The sequence below is a fragment of the Eptesicus fuscus genome, chromosome 21 (assembly GCF_027574615.1).
Source record: "Eptesicus fuscus isolate TK198812 chromosome 21, DD_ASM_mEF_20220401, whole genome shotgun sequence".
NCBI lineage: Eukaryota > Metazoa > Chordata > Mammalia > Chiroptera > Vespertilionidae > Eptesicus > Eptesicus fuscus.
The window spans coordinates 42,239,590-42,260,412 of NC_072493.1; the positions used below are offsets into that span (position 1 = coordinate 42,239,590).

The 20,823-nt window shown below is 46.9% G+C and overlaps 1 protein-coding gene across 1 annotated transcript; it reads right to left on the reverse strand.

The window, feature by feature from the left end:
- Positions 1 to 6,195: 6,195 nt before the first annotated feature.
- SULT2A1 (sulfotransferase family 2A member 1) lies at positions 6,196 to 18,922 on the reverse strand. Its single transcript, XM_008154415.3, has 6 exons — positions 18,790 to 18,922; positions 17,011 to 17,219; positions 14,407 to 14,533; positions 10,283 to 10,377; positions 9,559 to 9,739; positions 6,196 to 6,308 (listed from the first exon to the last, which is right to left on the reverse strand). The coding sequence occupies exons 1-6, from the start codon at positions 18,920 to 18,922 to the stop codon at positions 6,196 to 6,198; spliced, it is 858 nt and encodes a 285-aa protein (XP_008152637.2).
- Between the last annotated feature and the right edge of the window lie 1,901 nt (positions 18,923 to 20,823).

Consider the following 20,823-nt stretch of genomic DNA (forward strand, 5'->3'; position numbering starts at 1 on the left):
TACATATTTTTGTAGGTTTATTTCTAGTACCTTTTTATTGCCTAACGTTTTGGGTGGTATTTTAAAAATATGTCCTGTTCAGAGGATTCTTTGTTATCAGTTGATTCTAAATTTTGAGCCAAGGGCCTGACTCAAATTGTTAAAACTCTGTAACCTTTCTGGACACTGTTTGGGGCTTGATCGGTTGAAATCTAACCAAGTGCACGGTTGCCTTGTGTCCTGCAGAGCCTGTGAGTGTTGCCCCCTCCTTTGATACCCCCACCCCACCCCAGTAGGGTAGGAGCCCTGCTCACCCCTCCTCCATCATTGGCTTCCTCTACCACCCCCTGGTGGCCATCCTGGCCCCTGCATCTCCCACAGCTGGTTCCCTGACCCTGTCCTGGTCCCATTTAGCAAATGCTCCAATCCTCTTAGGCCCTGCCAGCCTCCCCAGAATAGAAAGAATTAGATCCGATTTGGGGGCCTGGCGGTGGGGCCGGGGGGAGGGGGGGTGCACGCATGTGAATGGCTCTAGAGGGGAGTGCTGGGGTCGGGGAGGGGAAGACAGACCGCCAGGATGTAATGAAGGCCTCTCCTGTTTATCTGAGGCTAAAACCACTGAAACCACAACTCCATTCAGACCTCCCCGTACTGTAGGAGGGGCAGGAAGAAATCGAAATTTCCATCTATCTCAGGAGAGGGAGCTGAGGCGGGGGAGAAGGTGGGGGCAGGAAGCAGGAGAGGAGATTCAGGTTCACACCCTGGGCAGGGAGCAGGGAGGGTGGTGCCCCTGGGGTCCTCCAAGCATCCAAGGACCATCAGCAAATGGGAACGGAATTAATGTTTTAACGAATGGAGATAGAGTTTGGCTTAGTCCTGACTAGCTGAGTAGAAAATGGCTGGGTTAAGTGAAACTGGATCCCTCTCTTCCTCACCGTCTCAGTTCCATCGCATCTCTTCCCCAGCAGGGCCAGCACCCCTTCCCAACCTCCTCCTGAATCCTCCCATCTCCTAGGAGGCTCCACCAACCTCTCCTCACAAGCCCTGCGGTGCCCTGACCACCCCCCAGACTGCCCCCTCAGCTCAGGAAGGAGGAGGGTGGTGACTTCCTGAAGGCAGGTCCCCATATCTAGGTCCTTCAGGTTAGTGCCAGAGCAAGACTTTCCTTTTGTTTGTGTACTTGTAGCAAAACTAATAATAATAATAAAAATGGTTAAATGGTTGCACCACCAGTCACATGGCTGTGGACAGCACTGTGGATCTTGTTGGGACCTCCCGCGAGCCCTACAATCCATAGTGACCCATCTTGGGTGGTTTCCATGGTGATCCTTGTAGATCTATTGGTCTCCATGACATCCATGGTAAAGATGTGAGTCTGTGTGCTTTGCTCTGGAGGAGATGGAGCTTTTAGACTCAGCCACGGCATTTGTGAAGAAAAGGACTCGGGAAATATAACGAGAGTTCACTGTACCTTCAACAAATGTGTGAAGTTCAAGCTTAATTCCATTCTGGGTGCTCTGGGGTGGAGATGGCAGGGGTGCAGGTGGAAGAGTCCTGGCCTTGTGAAGATTGGAGAGAGGGGAGAAGGGAGTCTGGAGCCCAGGAATGAGGGGGCCGGAGGGACCAGAGGTCTCAGAATTCAACAGGTGTCTGAGTCACAGGACACACCCAGGGAACAGCGTGGGTAATGAGGACCCAGCGACACGGGATGTCCCACTGTCCAGGAGGAACGAGCGTGGGACAGATACTGAGAAGGCAACCACATCCACGGGGCTGGAGGAAGAGGCAGGCAGGTGATCAGCTTCTTGTTTTGGTTTCTGTGGGCCTCCGTTTCTCAGATGAAAAGATGGGAATTGGAGAAACGTGAACAGGTAAGCCATTCCCCAGCAGCAACCAATAGAGTCTGAGTGGCACAGAGGATGGAGCACTGCTTGAGTTGGACAGAATCACCACCTGCGGCCCAGGGGTGCTGGCTCCTCGGCCTGGCAGGAGGGAAGGTGGGGCATGCACCTCACCTGGAGTTGCTCACAGGAGCCCACCCTCCACCCAGACATGTGCCCTGGCTCCCCCAGGCTCCAGGTCTGCCAGGGCGTGTCAGCTCCCTACAGGGTTCGCACTGCAGGGGACCTCTTGGTTTAGCCACCTGCCTCATCCCAGATCCCATGGTTCTCGAACTTTGTCATCTGGAGTTTTGTTTTGGTTTTATAACTAGGGGCCCAGTGCACGAATTCGTGCACCTTGAAAGGAACTGTGGGCCGCGAGGCTGCCGTGGGCACAGGAGCGAGTCTCGGCCCATCCTCCATGCCCCCGCCCGGCCCCTCCCAACCAACGCGGCCCCGGGTCCCCTGTCTGCCGGCAGCCCTGCTCCCGCCGCTGCTCCCACGTGCTGATGGCACCAACCCTGCTTTCACCCGCTGATGGCATGGAGTGATTGGGGCCGGCGCCAGCAGCGGTGCGAGTGGGGCTGGCACTGTCAGCAGGTGCAAGCGGCAGCTGCTGCCCCGATCTCCGCTCAGGAGCAGGAGGAGGTGGAGAAGCCCTCATGGGCAATCAGGGTCAGCAGCCACTGCTCACACCCGCTGATGACACCGAGCGATCGGGACCAGCGCCGAGCAATGGCAGCAGATGCGAGCAGCAGCTCCGGCACTGGCAGCAGATGTGAGCGGGGCCATGCCAGCAGCGGGTGCAAGAGGCGGCTGCTGGCCCCGATCTCCCCTCAGGAGCAGGGGGAAGTGGAGAAGCCCTGAGGGGCGATTGGGGCTGGCAGCCACTGCCCACACCCACTGATGGCACACAGTGAGTGGGGCCAGTGCCGGCAGCAGGTGCAAGCAATGGGCAGGACTGCGGTGCGTGGAAGCAAAGAATTTTCAGTAACCACCAGAGGCTCGCCCCAATGGCAGCGACTGGCGCCCCGCCTTGGTCTGGTGCCCCCGCTCACCTGCTCCACCATCCCGCCGTGGCTGATGCCTGCCATGTTCTGCACACGCCCTCTGGTGGTCAGCGCCCATCATAGCAACCGGTTGTTCGGTTGTTCCACTGTTCCATCTATTTGCATATTAGCCTTTTATTATATAGGATTTTATTGATTTCAGAGAGGAAGGGAGAGAGAGATAGAAACATCAATGATGAGAGAGAATCATTGACCTGCTACCTCCTGCATGCTCCCTACTGGAGATCAAGTCCACAACCTGGGCATGTGCCGTTGATTAGAATCGAACCCAGGACCCTTCAGCCCACAGGCCAATGTTCTATCCACTGAGCCAAGCTAGGGCGATCACCTGGAGTTTTAACATTCTTATGCACCAGGCCAGGTAAGCAGTGTCTCTGGGAGTGGGATTTGGGCACCTGTGTGTTTAAAGCTCCTAAGGGACCCTGACTGGTGTGGATTAGTGGTTAGAGCGTTGGCCCAAGCACTGAAGGGACGCAGGTTGGATTCCCAGTCAAGGTCATGTACCTGGGTTGCAGGTTCAACCCCCTGCCCCAGTTGGGGTGGATGTGGGAGGCAACCAATCGATGTGTCCCACACACAGATGTTTCTCTTTCTTTGCCCCTCAATTCCTTACACTCTCTAAAAATCAATGGAAAAACGATCCTCGGGTGATAAGTATCAACAACAAAAAGCTCCCAAGGGATTTTAAGGTGTAAATCTCGGTCAAATTTCTGCTGAGGAGTAGATGGACTCAGATAATATATTGCTGTCATTATTGAGACCAGGCATAGACTTTATTTCGTGAAAAGAAAATTCAAACTCACTGTATCTTATTCCACCTAAAAAAAAAAATCAAGTGCTATAAAAAGAAATATTTTTTCAAGGGTCTCTGTTGTTTTTATAGTAAATGAATACAGTATCCGCCCATAATTTTGCTTGTAAAAATTTTTTTAAAAACTATTATTTGACTCTGTACTTGAATTCCTCTAAATAAAAGGCCTAACAGGAAATAACCTTAAACTTAATGCCGTTTTAAAATTGTTGTCACCGTAAACAACTTGCAAGAGACGCAGTTGGGTCAGATCAAAGATGGGGTTCATTCAGGGACACCCATAGGACTGGGGGAGAGACTGGGTGTCCACATACCTGTTGTGATGTCTTCCGGCCAGCAGGGGGCACCAATACACCACTGCTCCAGAGCTGGAGACCTTGGGTGAGATGGGAGAGCTGTTCCACATTCAAGCGGGAGAAAAGCAGAGAAAAGACGCAGAGGTGACATTATACTAGTGTTTGTTTCCACTGGTATAATTTTTTAAAAAATATATTTTATTGATTTTTTACAGAGAGGAAGAGAGAGGGATAGAGAGCCAGAAACATCGATCAGCTGCCTCCTGCACACCCCCCACTGGGGGTGTGCCCGCAACCAAGGCACACGCCCTTGACCGGAATCGAACCTGGGACCCTTGAGTCATCAGGCCGACGCTCTATCCACTGAGCCAAACCGGTTTCGGCTCCACTGGTATAATTTAACGCTAAAACCAAACAGCTGGGATATGCTAACCTGGCAAACATTTGGAACCGTGGCAGGTGGGAATCTAAATGGAAACAACGACTAAATCCTGACGCACACACGGCTTTAGGAACCCGCCTGGGCGCCTACCCAACAGAAATGTTCACCAAGAGACAAACAAAAAGGCACATTCAAACGCGCACGACGGATTATCAGCCCAAGCTAGAAACTTCCCAAATGCCCATAAACCATGCAATGAACCAAGTACATTTTGGTGCAATCACCCAATAAAAGACTCTAGGTGAGCACAAAACACTCAACGTGAGATCTACCACCTTAACAGATGGTAAATGCACAGCACGGTATCGTTAACTAAGGGTACAGTGTGGGTACAATCCTACAGCGACCTCTGGGAGTTTTCATCTTGTATAACGGGAAGTTTGTACCTTTTGAACAGCAACTCCCATTACCCCGCCCCCAGCCCTTGGCAAGCACCATGCGAATCTCTTAGATTCCTCACCTAAGTGAAACCACGCACTGTTTATCCTCCTGCCTGGCTTATTTCACTCAGCACAGTGGCCTCCAGGTTCCTTCATGTTGTCGCAATGAGCAGAATTGCTTTCTCGAAGGCTCGACAATCCTCCATTGCTGTAGAGATCACATTTCCTTGACCCATTCATTGTCGGGCATGTTCCAGGATAGAGCACATGCTAGGCCACAGCAGGGTGTTAAACAGGGAAAACTTGGTAGGGAGGGAACCCAGATTCACCCCCAGGAGAAGGGATCACTAAACTATGTCTCAATAGTAAATACTAAACCAGTTTTATAAGCAGCATGGGTGAAAACCACGTATAAGATACTGAGTACAAATGTTAGTTGATGAATGCATTATACAGTAGGCCACTTACCTAAGATTTAAAAGCCTCCATAAATACCACATAGTGTTTATGATCAAACACCACATAGTAAGAGAATAATGTGAGGTTAGGAATTATATACTGCAAGGTCATGATATTAATAACAAATTGGGAAGATACCTAATTTCTGTCATTTTATTTTTCATTTTTATAAAAATAATTTGGCATAGCTTTGGGTAATACTCGCATTCTGTATGCATTAAATACTTTTTAAAATATATTTTATTGTTTTTTCACAGAGAGGAAGGGAGAGGGATAGAGAGTTAGAAACATCGATAAGAGAGAAACATCGATCAGCTGCCTCCTGCACGCCCCCTACTGGGTATGTGCTCGCAACCAAGGTACATGCCCTTGACCAGAATCGAACCTGGGACCTTTCAGTCCGCAGGCTGACGCTCTATCCACTGAGCCAAACCGGTTAGGGCGCATTAAATATTTTTTAAAAGCTGGGATGCCATGCAGTGAATTAGAGGTACCCTGGTAACTTTTTTATTTTTATTTTTTTTATTGATTTCAGAGCAGAAGGGAGAGGGAGCGAGAGAAACATCAATGATGAGAATCATTGATCAGCTGCTTCCTGCACGCCCCCTACTGGGAATCGAGCCCAAACCCTGGGCATGTGCCCTGACCAGGAATCAGCGGTGACCTTCTGGGTTATAGATTGATGCTCAACCACTGAGCCACACTGACTGGACTACCCTAGTAATTGTTAACAGTCAAGTCATCAAAGTTCAGAAATTGGATGATTCAAAGCTCCAGGATGAAGTAACAGGTTTTATGCAATTGCCGCCAGTCATTCACATGTACACAGGCAGGAGAAAAAAACATTTATCTCTGTGAGCTCTAGACATCTTTGAACATTATTCCCATGGGAACAGCTCTGGAGGGAGGCCTGCCATCTTCTCCTGGAATATTCTGTCAAAGACTTCAGCTTGGGCCACTGTGAAGTGATTTTTCCAGTCTCCAGCAATGCCTGGCAAACATAAAATAGAAACTCCTATCAGATGTAGGGGTAGATCCCAAGACCCCAGTACATCTCCTTCTGGACCTATTCCTCTGTCCCCTTGACATGGAAATTTCAGCTAATGTAACAGAAAGGCCAGTGGGTCTTGGTGGGCCTTTTACTGCCTGCAGTCTTACCCATTTACACTTTCACCTCGTCTGGAAACTATTTCCTATCTTCTCCTCTCTCCCAGCCTACCACGTATACAATTCATCCGTGACAAACGCAGCTCTGAGTGCTGATGCAGCTGGAAGCAGGACACTTCTCACCACTTCTCTGTCCACCACCTTGGCCCCAGCCAACATCATTTCTCACCTGGGTCATTGTATTAGACTTCTCTGTTTTGAGTCTGTCTCCTTTATAAGCTATTCTCAGCACATCAGCTACCTAGATTCCTTGTGAAACAAGATGACCTGATTCTAGATCATGTCACTTCCTGCTCCACTTCTCCAGGGACTTGTGGTTCCACTCAGTGAAAGCGCTTATGGCTTCCACGGGGCTTCTGGTGCTTTGGTCCCCCTCATTTCTCTGACCCCATCTCTTTTTTAAAAAATACCTTTTTATTGATTTCAGAGAGAAAGGGAGAGGGAGAAAGAGATAGAAACATCAATGATGAGAATCATTGATCGGCTGCCTCCTGCATGCCTCCTGCTGGGGATCGAGCCCACAATCCAGGCATGTGCCCTTGACCAGAACTGAACCTGGGGCCCTTCAGTCCGCAGGCTGACGCTCTATCCACTGAGCCAAACTGGCTAGGGCTGACTCCATCTCTTATGACCATCCACTTGCTTCCTCAACTCCATCATGTTGAGTCTTCTCATTCTGCCTTAAACATGCTAGGCATCCTCCCTTCTCAGGCTATTTGTGTGTGTTTTTTGTTTGTTTTTAATATATTTTATTGATTTTTTTACAGAGAGGAAGGGAGAGGGATAGAGAGTTAGAAACATCAATCAGCTGCCTCCTGCACACCCCCTCCTGGGGATGTGCCCGCAACCAAGGTACATGCCCTTGACCGGAATCGAACCTGGGACCTTTCAGTCCGCAGGCCGACACTCTATCCACTGAGCCAAACCGGCTTTGGCCCTTCTCAGACTATTTGAAGCAAAAGATTTTGACATCAGAAGCCATGCTCTTAATTTATTATTATATTATTTTCATATCATATAAATTAATATTTAGATGTTATATTAATATCTTAACTAAATACATTGATTAAATTAATATACAACAGAATAATATGTAATCATATATAAATTAGTAATAGATATTATATACTTATATGCATAGAAATCATATAACAGAACGTCTAATAAATAATTGGTACCCTGGAAACATCTGCTGTTACTCTTGTGTTCATCGCCTTCATTACTAGAACAATTTTTATTATAATAGATTCTCATCCTCCATAACACACCTGACTTTGAGTGATCCAGAACAAGTGCTTGAGGAACCAGAATCTCTGTAAATTCAATATGGCTACCTTGTACGCAGCATCAGATGGAGAGAACGTTTCTGTGCGGGCGAGCCTGTGGAACCAAACATGTTGTCTGCTTCCAAAATAGAATGGTATGGTCCTGGCCGGACAGCTCAGTTGGTTAGAGCATTGTCCCGATACACCAAGGTACGGGTTGGATCCCTGGTCAAGGCACTGACGAGAATCAAGCAATGGCCCTGGCTGCTGTGGCTCCGTTGGTTGGACATCGTCCTGTGCACCAAAAGGTTGCCAGGTTGACTCCTGGTCAGGGCACATGTCTTCTTTATAAGCTGGGTTGGAGGCGTGGTCCCCGTGGGTGCATGTGGGAGGCAGCTGATCAATGTTTCTCTCTCTCTCTCTCTCTCTCTCTCTCTCTCTCTCTCTCTGTCTCTCTCTCTTCCCCGTCCTCTCTCTCTAAAAATCAATTTTAAAATCTTTTTTAAAAATCAATCAATCAATGCATAAATAAGTGGAAAACAAATCAATGTTTCTCTCTCGCCCTTCCACTCTCTCTAAAAGCAATAAACATTTTTTAAATTACAATGGGCCCTGGTAGGTGTGGCTCAGTCAGTTGGAGGTTTTGGCCTCTATTCCCAGTCAGGACACGTACCTAGGTTTTGGGTTCAATCCCCAGTTGGGGCACATACCAAAGGCAACCAATCAATAGTCTCTCTCACATCATTGTTTCTCTCTCCCTTCCCTCTCTCTCTAAAATCAATAAGCATATCCTCGGATGAGGATTTAAAAAAATACAGTGGTATGAAGGGCATAGGGTAGATAGTCCTATTCCAAAAGGGAGAAATAAGAAAGGGATCATGGGGCCCAAGCAAATCCAGACCTAGCAGATCACATTCCATTAGATTTAAAAAAATTTAATTAAATTATACTAGTAGTTGATATGCAAAATTAGTTTCAGGTCCACAACACAGTGATTCCACATTTACATACCTTACCATGTGATCACGGTGTGTCTAGCAACCCTCTAGATTTTAAGGTTGGAGAATCAGCCTCTGTGTCTTGATGCTCTGACCTCCTGGCCCACTGGGGTGGTGGCCCCCATCCCCTCTGCCCTGGGTATGGCCCCACCTATTTGAGGTCTTTTGAAGCATTTAATTTCTTTCTTCCATGGATCATCCTAGATATACTTGAACTATAGGGCTCTGGGAAAATGGGCTCCTCCTCTTCCATGCAGCGGACATACTTCATTCATCTTTAGCCCAAAGATATGAACACGATTAATCATTCACCACAGGGTCTGATAGCAAGACAGGCTCTCAGCGAGGAGAAAAGTCTCTCCTCTCTCCTCTCTCCAGCTGAGTCATTATTTATACATTTCGTTGTTCAGAATCATTCTCCATGCTAACTCAGCAATGGACTGGCACCAACATGACCAACCCCACCCCTGTCCTCACTTCCCAGGACAATCACAGCTGGCAGGTTGGCAGGCATGGAGAATTCACCTGGATATCCCCCCATACCAAATTCATCGAAGGGAGAATCTGAATGACCTGCCTAAGTCATGACCATTTCAGGTCTAATCAACTTTCTCCAAATGTCTGCAGCCCACATCAGTACTCTGAAAAGAGACTTCCTGAGAAGAGCATGTGAGAAGTTCTCTGGGTGGTGAAAGCTAAAGTTTGATAAGTTCAAACACTCCCTAGTCCCAACTGCTAGTGTCCTGCTATAAGCACAAGAATGCCCTCTACGTATTCTGATACCTTCTGAAGTCGGACCATTTCCTTTTACCTTTTCTCATAAGTGACCCATTCTTGTCCTCTATAAGCCAACCACGCAGGAGAGTGTAATTGGACATCTTGTTTTCCTTCATGACCTGGAAGGAGCTATGCTTGAGGAGTGAGTTCAGCTCTTCTGGTTCTAATTTCTTGCCCAGGAAGTGGCAGATCTTCTGAACAGCTCTTCTCGTGTCCTAGAAGAAGAAAGAGCAAAAGGGAGGATCTGAAAGACAAAGAGCATAGACAAGGAGATGAGAAGGAGGGAATGAATGGCAGAATGAGGAGCAGAAGGCGGAGGGAGAGGAAGAGAGGAACAGCACAGAAATGAGAGTGTTGAGTTGAATGTGATCAGGATGAAGAAAGGGAAGAAGGTGAAAGGAAAGAGCAAATGTCAAGGTTGCGGGTTCAGTCCCCAGTTGGGGTGTATGCGGGAGGCAACCAGTCCATGTTTCTCTCTCTCTCTCCCTTCCTTTTTTCTCTAAAATCAATACAAACATTAAATAAAAAGGTATCAGAGGGAACAAAGAAGAATACATGAAGAAGTAGAGCATGGCTCTTGGGGGTGCCAACCAGAAGTGGGACAATGGAGACCAGGGGGCTTCTTTCACTCCCAACGACCCTTCACAAGGCTTTGCTTTGGCTGAGAAGGTCGACCAGAGACACAGAGGAGTCGATGGAAGTTAGAGGAAGCGAAGATGGTGATGAGGCTGTGTGCTAACCACAGGAGCAATAGTTACCTGTTTTAGCTCTTCGTAACTCACTATCAAAACGTTCTGCTGCCCTCTCATGGACATCCAGCCACGAGTGTGGTCAAACCATGATCCAAATGCCACTGCATGGGGGAGGCAGAAAGAGCCGTGGGTTACAGACTGTGACGGCAGGGACCCACCAGTTACGTTCAGTCTTGTGGGCACACTTGCTTACACAATGTCTGGCACATAACTATTTGCCGAATGAATGAGTGTAGAGATGGAAAATTATCCAACACCAGGCATTTACCTTGTAGGAGCCTAGTTCATTTAGAGCAGACTCTGTACCCGTTTTCCTATTTTAAAAAGTTTTTGGAATTGATTTTAGAGAGACAGAGGAAAGGAGGGAGAGAGAGATCTGTTGTTCTACTTATTCGTGTACTCATTGGTTGGTTTTTTTTTTTAATGTGTTGTTTTTTATTGATTTGAGAGGGAGAGGGAGAGAGAGAACATTGATTGGCTGCCTCCTGCACGCCGCCTACTGGGGATCAAGCCTGCAGCCATGGCGTGTGCCTTGACCTAGAATTGAACCAGCAACCTCTTGGTGCACAGACAACACTCCACCAACGGAGGTACACTGGCCAGGACTCATTGGTTGATTCTTGTATGTGCCTGGACCAGGGATTGAACCCACAGCTTTGGTGAATCAGGGTAATGCTTCAACCAACTGAGCTACCTGGCCGGGACTGTACTGAGTTTTCTTTTTCACTAATCCTCACCTGAGAATTGATTTTTAGAGTGGTAGTGTGTTTGGGAGGGAAAAGACAGGAAGAGAGAGAGTGTGTGTGTGAGAGTGAGAGTGAGTGAGAGAGAGAGAGAGAGAGAGAGAGAGAGAGAGAGAGAGAGAGAGGGAGAGAGAGAGATTTGTTGTCCTGCTTATTTATGCTTTCATTCATTGCTTTTTGTATGTGCCCTGTCTGGGGATTGAACCCACAACTTTGGTGTATCGGGAGGAATGCTCCGACCAACTGAGTTACCAACCAAGGCTGTACCCAATTTTCAAGGGTCTCTAAGAAGATCTTGTCAGAGCCCCGTGGCCTAACAAGAATGGTATTCTTCCTGCCCCAAATCTGTTCACCATTTAGAATTTTGGGTTGTCTTCTTGCTATCACTGTTGTGACTGTAATTATTGTTCCTTTGAAAATTATCTGCCTTTTCTCTGGTTTAAGATTTTCTTTCCTTTTTCCCCCCACTGCAGCTTTCCTAGAGACCAGGTGAAGATTTCGTTGTCATAATTCTTTGTAAAGCTTGGTGTGGTTCTTCAACCTGAGATTTCATCGATGCAGGAAATTCTCAGGCAAGTCTCCTTGAAAACTGCCTTTCCCTATGTTTTATATTATCTTCTCAGGAGGTAAATCTTCTCACTCTGACCTCTATATCTTAATTATTTTATACTTTTTAATGGCTGCCTACCATGCCTAACCCCTTCGTAACCCTAAAGTGTACTGGGGAATTATCAACTGAGAATTCTACTCAGTTAATCTATCACTCAAAAATGAGCATAGCTCTGGCCAATGTGGCTCAGTTGGTTGAGTGTCATCCCGTACACCGAGAGGTCGCTGGTTCAGTTCCCCAAGTTGTGGGCTTGATCACTGGTTGGGGGCATGCAAGAGGAAGCTGATCAATGTTACCCTCTCACATCGATGTTTCTCTACCTCTCTCTCCCCTTTCCCTTCCTCCCTCTCTATAAAATCAATAATAAAAACATTTTTTTAAAATCTTCAATGAAATATTATCAACTTGGGGAGATCAACCAAAGGACTTGTATGCATGCATATAAGCCTAACCAATGGACACAGACAACAGGGGGTGAGGGCATGAGTGGGAGTTTGGGGGGGGGTAATGAGAGGATAAGGACACATATGTAATACCTTAATCAATAAAGAAATTAAAAAATATATATATATTATCAACTTGAATACAAGAGTATATTGAAGAATTATACACCATGGGATGCACTGTTATTCAATATTGTCCCAGAGCCCTGGCCAATGAGATAAGAGAGAAAAAATAAAAGCAATATATAGGTATTAGAAATTAAGATAATAGTCATTACTTGAAGGTTATATTTATGCTTCATAGAGAACCAAAGTTAGAATTAAGAACAGAGTTCATTCAGATCCACATTTAAAGTAAGTTACATCCCCCCAAATCAGGTACAAACAACTGGAAAATCTTATATTATAAAAGGGTAATATGCAAATCTTAACAACAGAATGGCCAGTCGCTATGATGTGCACTGACCACCAGGGGGCACATGCTCAACGCAGGAGCTTCCCCCCCTGGTGGTCAGTGCACTCCCATAGCCAGAAGCCGGGCTCACAGCTGGTGAGCACAGCAGCAGTGGCGGGAGCCTCTCCTGAGGCAGCACTAAGGATGAGAGGGCCTAAGCTGTCAGTCAGACATCCCCCAAGGGCTCCCGGACTGCGAGAGGGCTCAGACTGGGCTGAGGGACACCCCCCCCACCCCAGTGCACAAATGTCATGCACCGGGCCCCTAGTGTAATATAAAGATGTCATAATCTAAGAAGAAATGAAATGCGTCCAAAAAAGAGTTGAGGCTCACTCTCCCTCCTGGGAGCATGCCTGTGCCTTTCCCTTCCCCTCTCCCCCTTTTCCCTTCCCCTCTTCCCTTTTCCTTCCCCCACAAGTCTGCACCCCCTAAGCTCTAAGGGTCCCCAGGAGACTTACAACCAGGGCAGCAATGGGCTCATCCCAGGCTAACCCCCTGGACCTGTCTCCCAGGCCCCTTTTCTCTGGCTTGCACCATTGGGTTTCACTGTTGCCTTTTTTTTTTTTTTTCTGAAAGAGTAACCTGAAGCAAAGCAGGAGATGGGGATGAAGAGTTCAGCCAGGATCAGCTCGACAAGAAATACGACGGTGGACTTTGAAGATTGACCTTCATGCCGAGGGCAAACACTTCAGGGACTGTGTACTTGTCCACACGTAACAGGCGATTGCAACACGGCCTACAAGGACCAAAGGGCATGCCGGCGAGGACACCACCAAGTCTGTTACGTGAATCTAGGTGGGGAGTAAATGGTGGAAGGGATCGCAAACAAATACTCGTTATTTAGCGAAGGTGTATTCGCGGCTTCCTGTGTGGCGAGCACCACTGGAGGACCTGGGGTCAACAACGAACAATCCAAAGAGCTCACATTTCAGTCGGGGCGACGGGCCGAATAAACAAATAGTCAGAATACATACTCCTTGGTGATGCGTGCTAAGGGGGGAAAGATAGTGCTATAGAGACGGGGAGGGGGCTATTTTATACTGTGTTGAAAAGGGAGACTTCTCTAAATGCGGAGGCCTTTTAGCAGGGACCAGGATGAAGACATTACTCGAGGTTGTGGGATTTGGGGAAAGGAAAGAGGTGAGGGGCCTGGGGAAGTGAGGCGGGAAATCGATGACACTTGGGGATGTCAGACTCATGCCCTTGGATGAGGTTCTATTTATTTAATGGGGTAAATATGCAGTAGGAGCCATTGGGGGCAGAGGTACCTGTGGTTCGATCTTGAACATATTGAGTCAGAGGTACCTGTGGTTCCCTAAGCAGGTTCCGTAGGCTTCAGAGAAACAGGTCTGGAGCCAGGGAGATGTGTCACTGCTGAACTATGGGACTCATCATACAGTTTTGGGGGGAAAGTGCAAAATTTCACTTATCTGAGAAAGCCTAGAGCCTCTGCGTAATGAAAAAGATGGAGATCCGAGGGTGACACCTACCCTAGTACACTTTTGAGACCAATAGGACAAGAGGATAAAGGGAGTTTGATAAGGATGCACCTGAAAAAATGGTGGTAAGTCAGGCTTGCGTTGTTCAGGAGGCCAATGGAAAGCTGACTCTTAGAAAGCCACCCATGGGAAGAGAGAGGAGAAGAAGCGGAGTGCTCCGCCTCAGTATCAGACAGCTGGGGCGTGGTGAGGGGCAAGCTGAAAGGCCGGCTGGGGTTCTGATTGGAGAGAAGCCGTGGAATTAGAAGCCTTGGGTTCCACTGGTGATGGACCCTGTCCCACAGGCGAGTGAGATGTGGAGCAGCAGGTGGGCTACGCCATGAGGTCCGATGAAGGACTCTGACAACCCGCAGCTGCCATATTTTACATGTTTTCACTCACCGTGTCCTTGGGTGAACCATTCGAAATATTGTTCCAGTGACTCTGGTCTCTTCACGAACTTCGAAATAATCCAGAAAAAATAACCAGACACGAGAATATCTCTGGGATTTCGGATGAGATAAATCACCTGAAAGAGAAAAGTGGGACGATGAAAGTTTCCCATCCTTCTCATCTTCATAAAAACGGAGAGAGAGAAAAGCCAATTCTTAGACAATTTCTATTAATTATCAATGGGTTCTTTATTTTTTTGCTAATCTTCACCCGAGGATATTTTTCCATTGATTTTTAGAGAGAGTGGGAGGGAAGAGGAGAGACAGAAAGAGAGAAACATAGATGTGAGAGATGACTTAATTAAGTTAATGTGTGGTTGCCTCCCACACATGTCCCGACCAGGGACAGGGACCAAGCCTGCATCTGAGGTACATGCCCTCGACTGGAATGGAATCTGCGACCCTTCAGCGATTTGCTCTAACCGCTGAGCAATTAGCTAAGGCTCAATGGATTCTTTTTTAAAAATATATTTTTATTGTTTCCAGATAGGAAGGGAGAGGGAGAGATAGGAACATTAATGATGAGAGAGAATCATTGATCAGCTGCCTCCTGCACGCCCCCTACTGGGGATTGAGTCTGCAACCTGGGCATGTGCCCTGACGAGGAATCAAACTGTGACCTCCTGGTTCATAGGTCAACTGATGCTCAACCACTGAGCCACACTGGCTAAGGCTCAATGGATTCTTTTAATAAGTTATTGCATTCGTTACTCAAATACATATTTTAAAGGTCCTGGGATAATATCAAGACTATACAAATGGAAGAAGAAAGCATCGTCCCTTCCTTCTGGGACATGATGTCTACGCACGTTGGGAAGCAACCAGAGGCTTTGAAAGGTGAGCGGTATTGTATTTACTTTCTACAGTGTAAAGATTACTAAAGGAGGAAGGACTAAGAAATCGTGCTACATTCACAGATACCCAGCAGATGATTGTATGGTGTAAGTGTGTTTAAGTGACGTTGGAGGACGAGCAAACTAATCTATAGCGTCAGAAGTGAGCGGGTGGTCGCCGCTGTGGGTGAGCACTGACTGGGAAGCGCGTGAGGGAACTTTGTGGGGGAGTAAAAACAGGCGACATCTGGATCTGGGAGGCAGCTACGCAGTTGTGTACATAGGCAAGGTTGGTACACACGCGGGCACACAGGTGCAAGAATCCGGATTCGGCACCAACCAGCTTTCTTTGTGACATGATTCCAGGCCCCCCAGCTCTCCCTAGGCCTCAGTTTCCCCACACGGGGATTTAACAAACACCGAGAAATCACAATGCGAATGTGCTTAACACTATTTATAATCGGTGTGTCGTAAACAAGCTTGAGAAGTGACAGGTTTAAAAAAAACAAAAAACCACTTCATTTCCTTTATCCCATTGCCTATTGAAGGACACTTGGGTTGCTTCCATGTCTTGGCTATTGTAAATAATGCCGCAATGAACACAGGGAAACCTATGTCTTTTCAAATTAGTGTTTTAGATTTCTTTGGGGATGTAACGTACAGCAAAGGGAATATAGTCAGTAATATTGTAGTAATAGCCGAAACCGGTTTGGCTCAGTGGATAGAGCGTCCGTCTGCGGACTGAAAGGTCCCAGGTTCGATTCCGGTCAAGGGCATGTACATTGGTTGCGGGCACATCCCCGGTGGGGGGTGTGCAGGAGGCAGCTGGTCGATGTATCTCTCTCATCGATGTTTCTAGCTCTCTATCCCTCTCCCTTTCTCTCTGTGAAAAATCAATAAAATATATTTTAAAAAAATATTGTAGTAATATGCCTGGTGCCAGGTGGGTACTAGACTTAGTGGGGACCACTTCATAAGTTACACAAACTGTGCACCGGAAACTATTGACTAGCAACTGTAGTTGAAAAAAAAAATTAAAAAAAAAAAAAGCTTCATGGTGCTGTCCCACATTGTGAACTCTGGAAGAGGAGAGAACATTATTCTAAGCTTCGCAATCTAATTTAAGCATAAAACATATTTTTAAGTCGCACACCAATGAGCACCTTCCAGGAAGGGGTGTTTCTAAAAGTCATCTGAGATAGGCTAGGTCCTGGATTTCCGGTTAGCCCATGAGCGGTTCGTGTGGCTGCTAAGCCCAATAGACAGCTAGACACAGGAAGACACAGCGGTTAGTAAAACAATCGATCATGATGCCTGAGCAATCACCCCGGACTTAGCCTTGAATTAGGGATTTCCTGCTTCCCTAGTGGCCAACTCGGTGTCTGCTGCTTCTACCGAAGTGGCAGGGGCCGTTTATTTAATTAAGGTCGGCTAATTATTTTTTAGAGCAACAAAAGGGGAGTCGCCTAGTACGTAACACAGTTATAAACTCTGCTTGGGTTTAAAACGTGCTTTTCTGAGACCCTGGTATCACCATTTCGCTTTGCCTCTGGTTTACATCTGGCTCAAGTATGGACCGGGGCCTCGCCAAGTGTGCACTCTCGGCCCCACCCCAGACCTACTGGGTGGCACGGCAGCTCAGCCAGGTCTCCAGGTGATTCCCAGGCACGCTGACGTTGGAAAAGCAGTAATCAGACGTATCTTGACCATTGTGCACTGACCTTGGTCTTGGACTTGAAGATAGACTTGGGGAAGAGGTGGATGGGGACATGGGAGGTGATGAGGCGTGGGCCTTCCTTATCCTTTAGGATTTGATACCCATGCGTATTCTCTACCCAGGGAGAGCGTTCCCAGATAGGCACAGATTGGATCCACGTGGGATCCCCCTTGGAGTAGATCAGGCAGAGGATTTCAATCAACCAGTTCGTTCCTGGATAAAGAAGAAAAAAAAGAGGATGGTCACTCATTCTTATAATCTGACTTTTAAAAACAGTGTGATAAAATGTAACATAAACTGCACCCTCTTAACCACTTTCTGTTTTAAAATTTTATTTTTTATTGAATTTAGAGAGAAGAAGAAGGAGGAGCAGGAGGAGGAGGAGGAGAGAGAGAAACATTTATTTAGTGTTCTACTTTTTTATGCATTCATCGGTTGATTCTTGCATGTGCCCTGACCGGGGATCGAACCTGCAACCTTAGTGTATGGGGACGATGCTCTCACCAACTGAGCCACCCGGCCAGGGCTAACCATTTTTGAGTGCACAGTTCAGTAGTGTTAAGCCTATTTACACTGTTATGCAATCCATCTCCAGAACTTTCTCATCTGGCAAAACTGAAACTCTGTCCCCTTTAAACAACAACTCTCCATTTTCCCTCCCTCCAGTCCCTGGCAACCTCCACCCTACTTTCTCTTTTAGAGTTTGATTACTCTACACAGCTCATTTAAGTGAGTTGTACAGCACTTCTCCTTCTGTGACTGGCTTATTTCACTTAGCATAATGTCCTCACAGTTCATTGGTGATGTAGCATGTGACAGAACTTCATTCTTTTTTAGGCTGAATAATATTCCGTTCTGTGTATATACCATATTTTGGTTATCCACTCATCTGCCAATGGACATGTGCCTAAATCCTTTGAACATGTTCCCATTGCCCTTGACTTTTCACAACCACGACTCTTCCAACATCTTCAGCCTCAGTCCTTGTCCAATATGCAGGCCCATGGAAATACGGTTCATATCCTTTCATTCCCTTGAATTTGCCAGGCTCTTTTTCTTTTCCTTTTAAAAATATATTTTTATTGATTTGGGAGAGAGATAGAAACATCAATGAGAGGGAAAGATCAATCCGCTGCCTCCTGCATTGGGGCTCAAGCCTGCAACCCGGGCATGTGTGCTGACTGGGACTCGAACTGGAGACCTCTTGGTGCATGGAACGATGCTCACCCAACTGAGCCACACCGAACAGGGCATTCTTTTTATTTTTTAATCCTCACTTGAGGATAGGTTTAGAGGAAGAGAGAGAAAGAGAGAGAGAGAAACATTGATGTGAGAGAGTTGCCTCCAGCACTCGCTCCAACTGGGGCCAGGATCAAACCTGCAACCAAGATACGTGCCCTTGACCGGGAATCAAACCTGAGACCCTTCGGTGCTTGAGCTGATGCTCTCACCATTGAGCAGCACCAGCCAGGGCACTTTTCCTGTATTTTTTCTGTAAGGGCGTCACTGATCATTGCCTCCACTTCACACAAGCACCTGAATCTGCTTTAGGATTTGTTCCTATCGGTTCCCCTAAGACCTTCCATTATCCCCTCCAAACACTCATCTTCCTGTGTAACTGCCTGGCTGCCTCCTCTCCTCTGGATATCGTTGGCATCAGGGCACAGCTCTGTGCCCCCAAAGCCTTGTGCATTGGCTGGCAACGAGAAAGCTCTCCATGCGCCTAGTGAATGGCTGAGGGACTAGGCCCAGCCTGTCTCCGTATCTGGTCCGGCTTCCTTACCTGATTTGGGGAAAGCCACTGTTAAGACATCTTCATCCCTAAACACAAAATTCTGCATTGCTCTCAGGTGTTCAGGTGTGCAGTCCACCAGAGGGAACGGTATGCCTTCAAACCACACATACCCGTCTGACATCACCGTGAGCTCTCTGTACCTGGTGTTAGAGTTCCAGCCGCAGCCACGGGTAGAGGCAGCTGTCGCGAGATCACCTTTTATAGTAAAGCTAGAGCAATCATTAACCTCTCCAGTGTGTTGGGGAGTTGCCTGCTGATAGAGAGAAGTAGATATTGTAGCTGATAGATGACCACACGGTTGATGATATTGAGCAACCGTGAAGTCATTCAGAGAACACTATTGGGTAATCTGAGTCTGAATTCTTGGGAGAGAACCAGGAATTCAACAACAAGCTCAAGGATGTAGAAATGTGGGTGAATTAAAAATATGTTTAGTTGCCCTAACTGGTTTGGCTCAGTGGATAGAGCGTCAGCCTGCGGACTCAAGGGTCCCAGGTTCGATTCTGATCAAAGGCATGCACCTTGCTTGCGGGCACATACCCAGTAGGGAGTGTGCAGGAGGCAGCTGATCAATGTTTCTCTCTCATCGATGTTTCTAACTCTCTATCCCTCTCCCTTCCTCTCTGTAAAAAATCAACTATATATATATATATATATATATATATATATATATTTTTTTTTTTTAAATATGTTTAGCTCAGTTGGTTGGAGCTGTAGTGCGTAGGTTCCTGACTTCATGCAGGAAAGATTTCACAACAGGAGTCCAGGTGGTTGTGAGGGTACGTTTACTAAATAAAGCTGGGACTGTGACACAAGGAAGGGCTGAGGGTGGGAGCAATGGGAGAGACTAGAGGGGGCTGCTTTGGCTCTAGAAACTTCACAGGAAAGAAGTGAGCCACGGTGGGGCTGCTGTCAGCTCGCTGGAGAGTCAGAGAAAAAGGGAGCTTTGGGGGCAGGTTCAGGGGATTAACCCAGGATGAGCTGCTGCTGCCCATTGCTCTCCTGGTTGCAAGGCTCATGGGGTCCCTTAGAGTTGAGGAGATGCGTGCCTGTGGGGGAAGGAGAGGAGAAGGGAAAAGTGTGGATGTGCTCCCAGGAGGGCACAGGGGAGTCCCAGGGGAAGATCTCACTGGTTCTTAACTCAGGGTCTTCCTTCGATTCCGTTTTTCTCTAAAATTCCAAACATCACCCGGCTGGTGTGGCTCAATGATTGAGTGTCGACTTGTGAACCAGGAGGTCATGGTTCCATTCCTGGTCAGGGCGCGTGCCCAGGTTGCAGGCTTGATCCCCAGTGTGGGGCATGCAGGAGGCAGCCGATCAATGATTCTCTCTCATCATTGATGTTTCTATCTCTCTCTTCCTCGTCCTCCCTCTCTGAAATCAATTTAAAAAAAAATTTTTAAGCTACCCTATTCTCTTACTGGATAGTGTTCATTTAGGTATGAAAAAATTAGTAAACTTTTTATGTCCAATACTTCCTAAGATATGAGACAAGTATAACCTGCCATTATGGGAATATACATTTTTTGAAGGAATAAAATATCCACAATACAGTGGAGGATGACTCAAAATTTTACCTGTCTTTTACATGCATGTACCAAATGTTTTCTTTTCCTTCCAGTTTGACCATGTCCTTAGAATGTTATGATTTTGAAAATACAAATGTGGCCCTGGCTGGTGTAGCTCAGTAGTTAGAGGGTCAGTGTGTGGGAGGCAGCCAATCAATGTTTCTCTCTTTCTCCCTTCCTCCCTTCCACTCTTTCTAAAAATCAATGGGAAAATATCCCTGGGTGAGGATTAACAACAACAAAAAACACAAATGGTGTTATGCTCATTGTCTTTAAAGATGTTCAGAAGTGAACTCCTCCAGTTTATGAAATGATTCATGCTGGAGGAAATCGCCTTTGTATTAAAGAAAAACACCATTATTTTAAATTTTCTATCTTTGTTCTTGTGCACAGAGAGGTGGGCTTGGCGGGAAATATATAAAGTCGTTGGTAAGCCTTTATTTGAGAAGATGTC

What these genes read in the sequence shown, in the direction of transcription:
- SULT2A1 (XM_008154415.3), bottom strand. Translation starts at nt 18,922, where the DNA reads ATGTCAGACGGGTATGTGTGGTTTGAAGGCATACCGTTCCCTCTGGTG. An exon ending in ATGGTTCACCCAAGGACACG is followed by an intron (nt 10,378 to 14,406) that starts GTGAGTGAAAAC and finishes TCCCCCATGCAG; the next exon opens with TGGCATTTGGATCATGGTTT. An exon ending in TGGGTCACTTATGAGAAAAG is followed by an intron (nt 6,309 to 9,558) that starts GTAAAAGGAAAT and finishes TATGTTTGCCAG; the next exon opens with GCATTGCTGGAGACTGGAAA.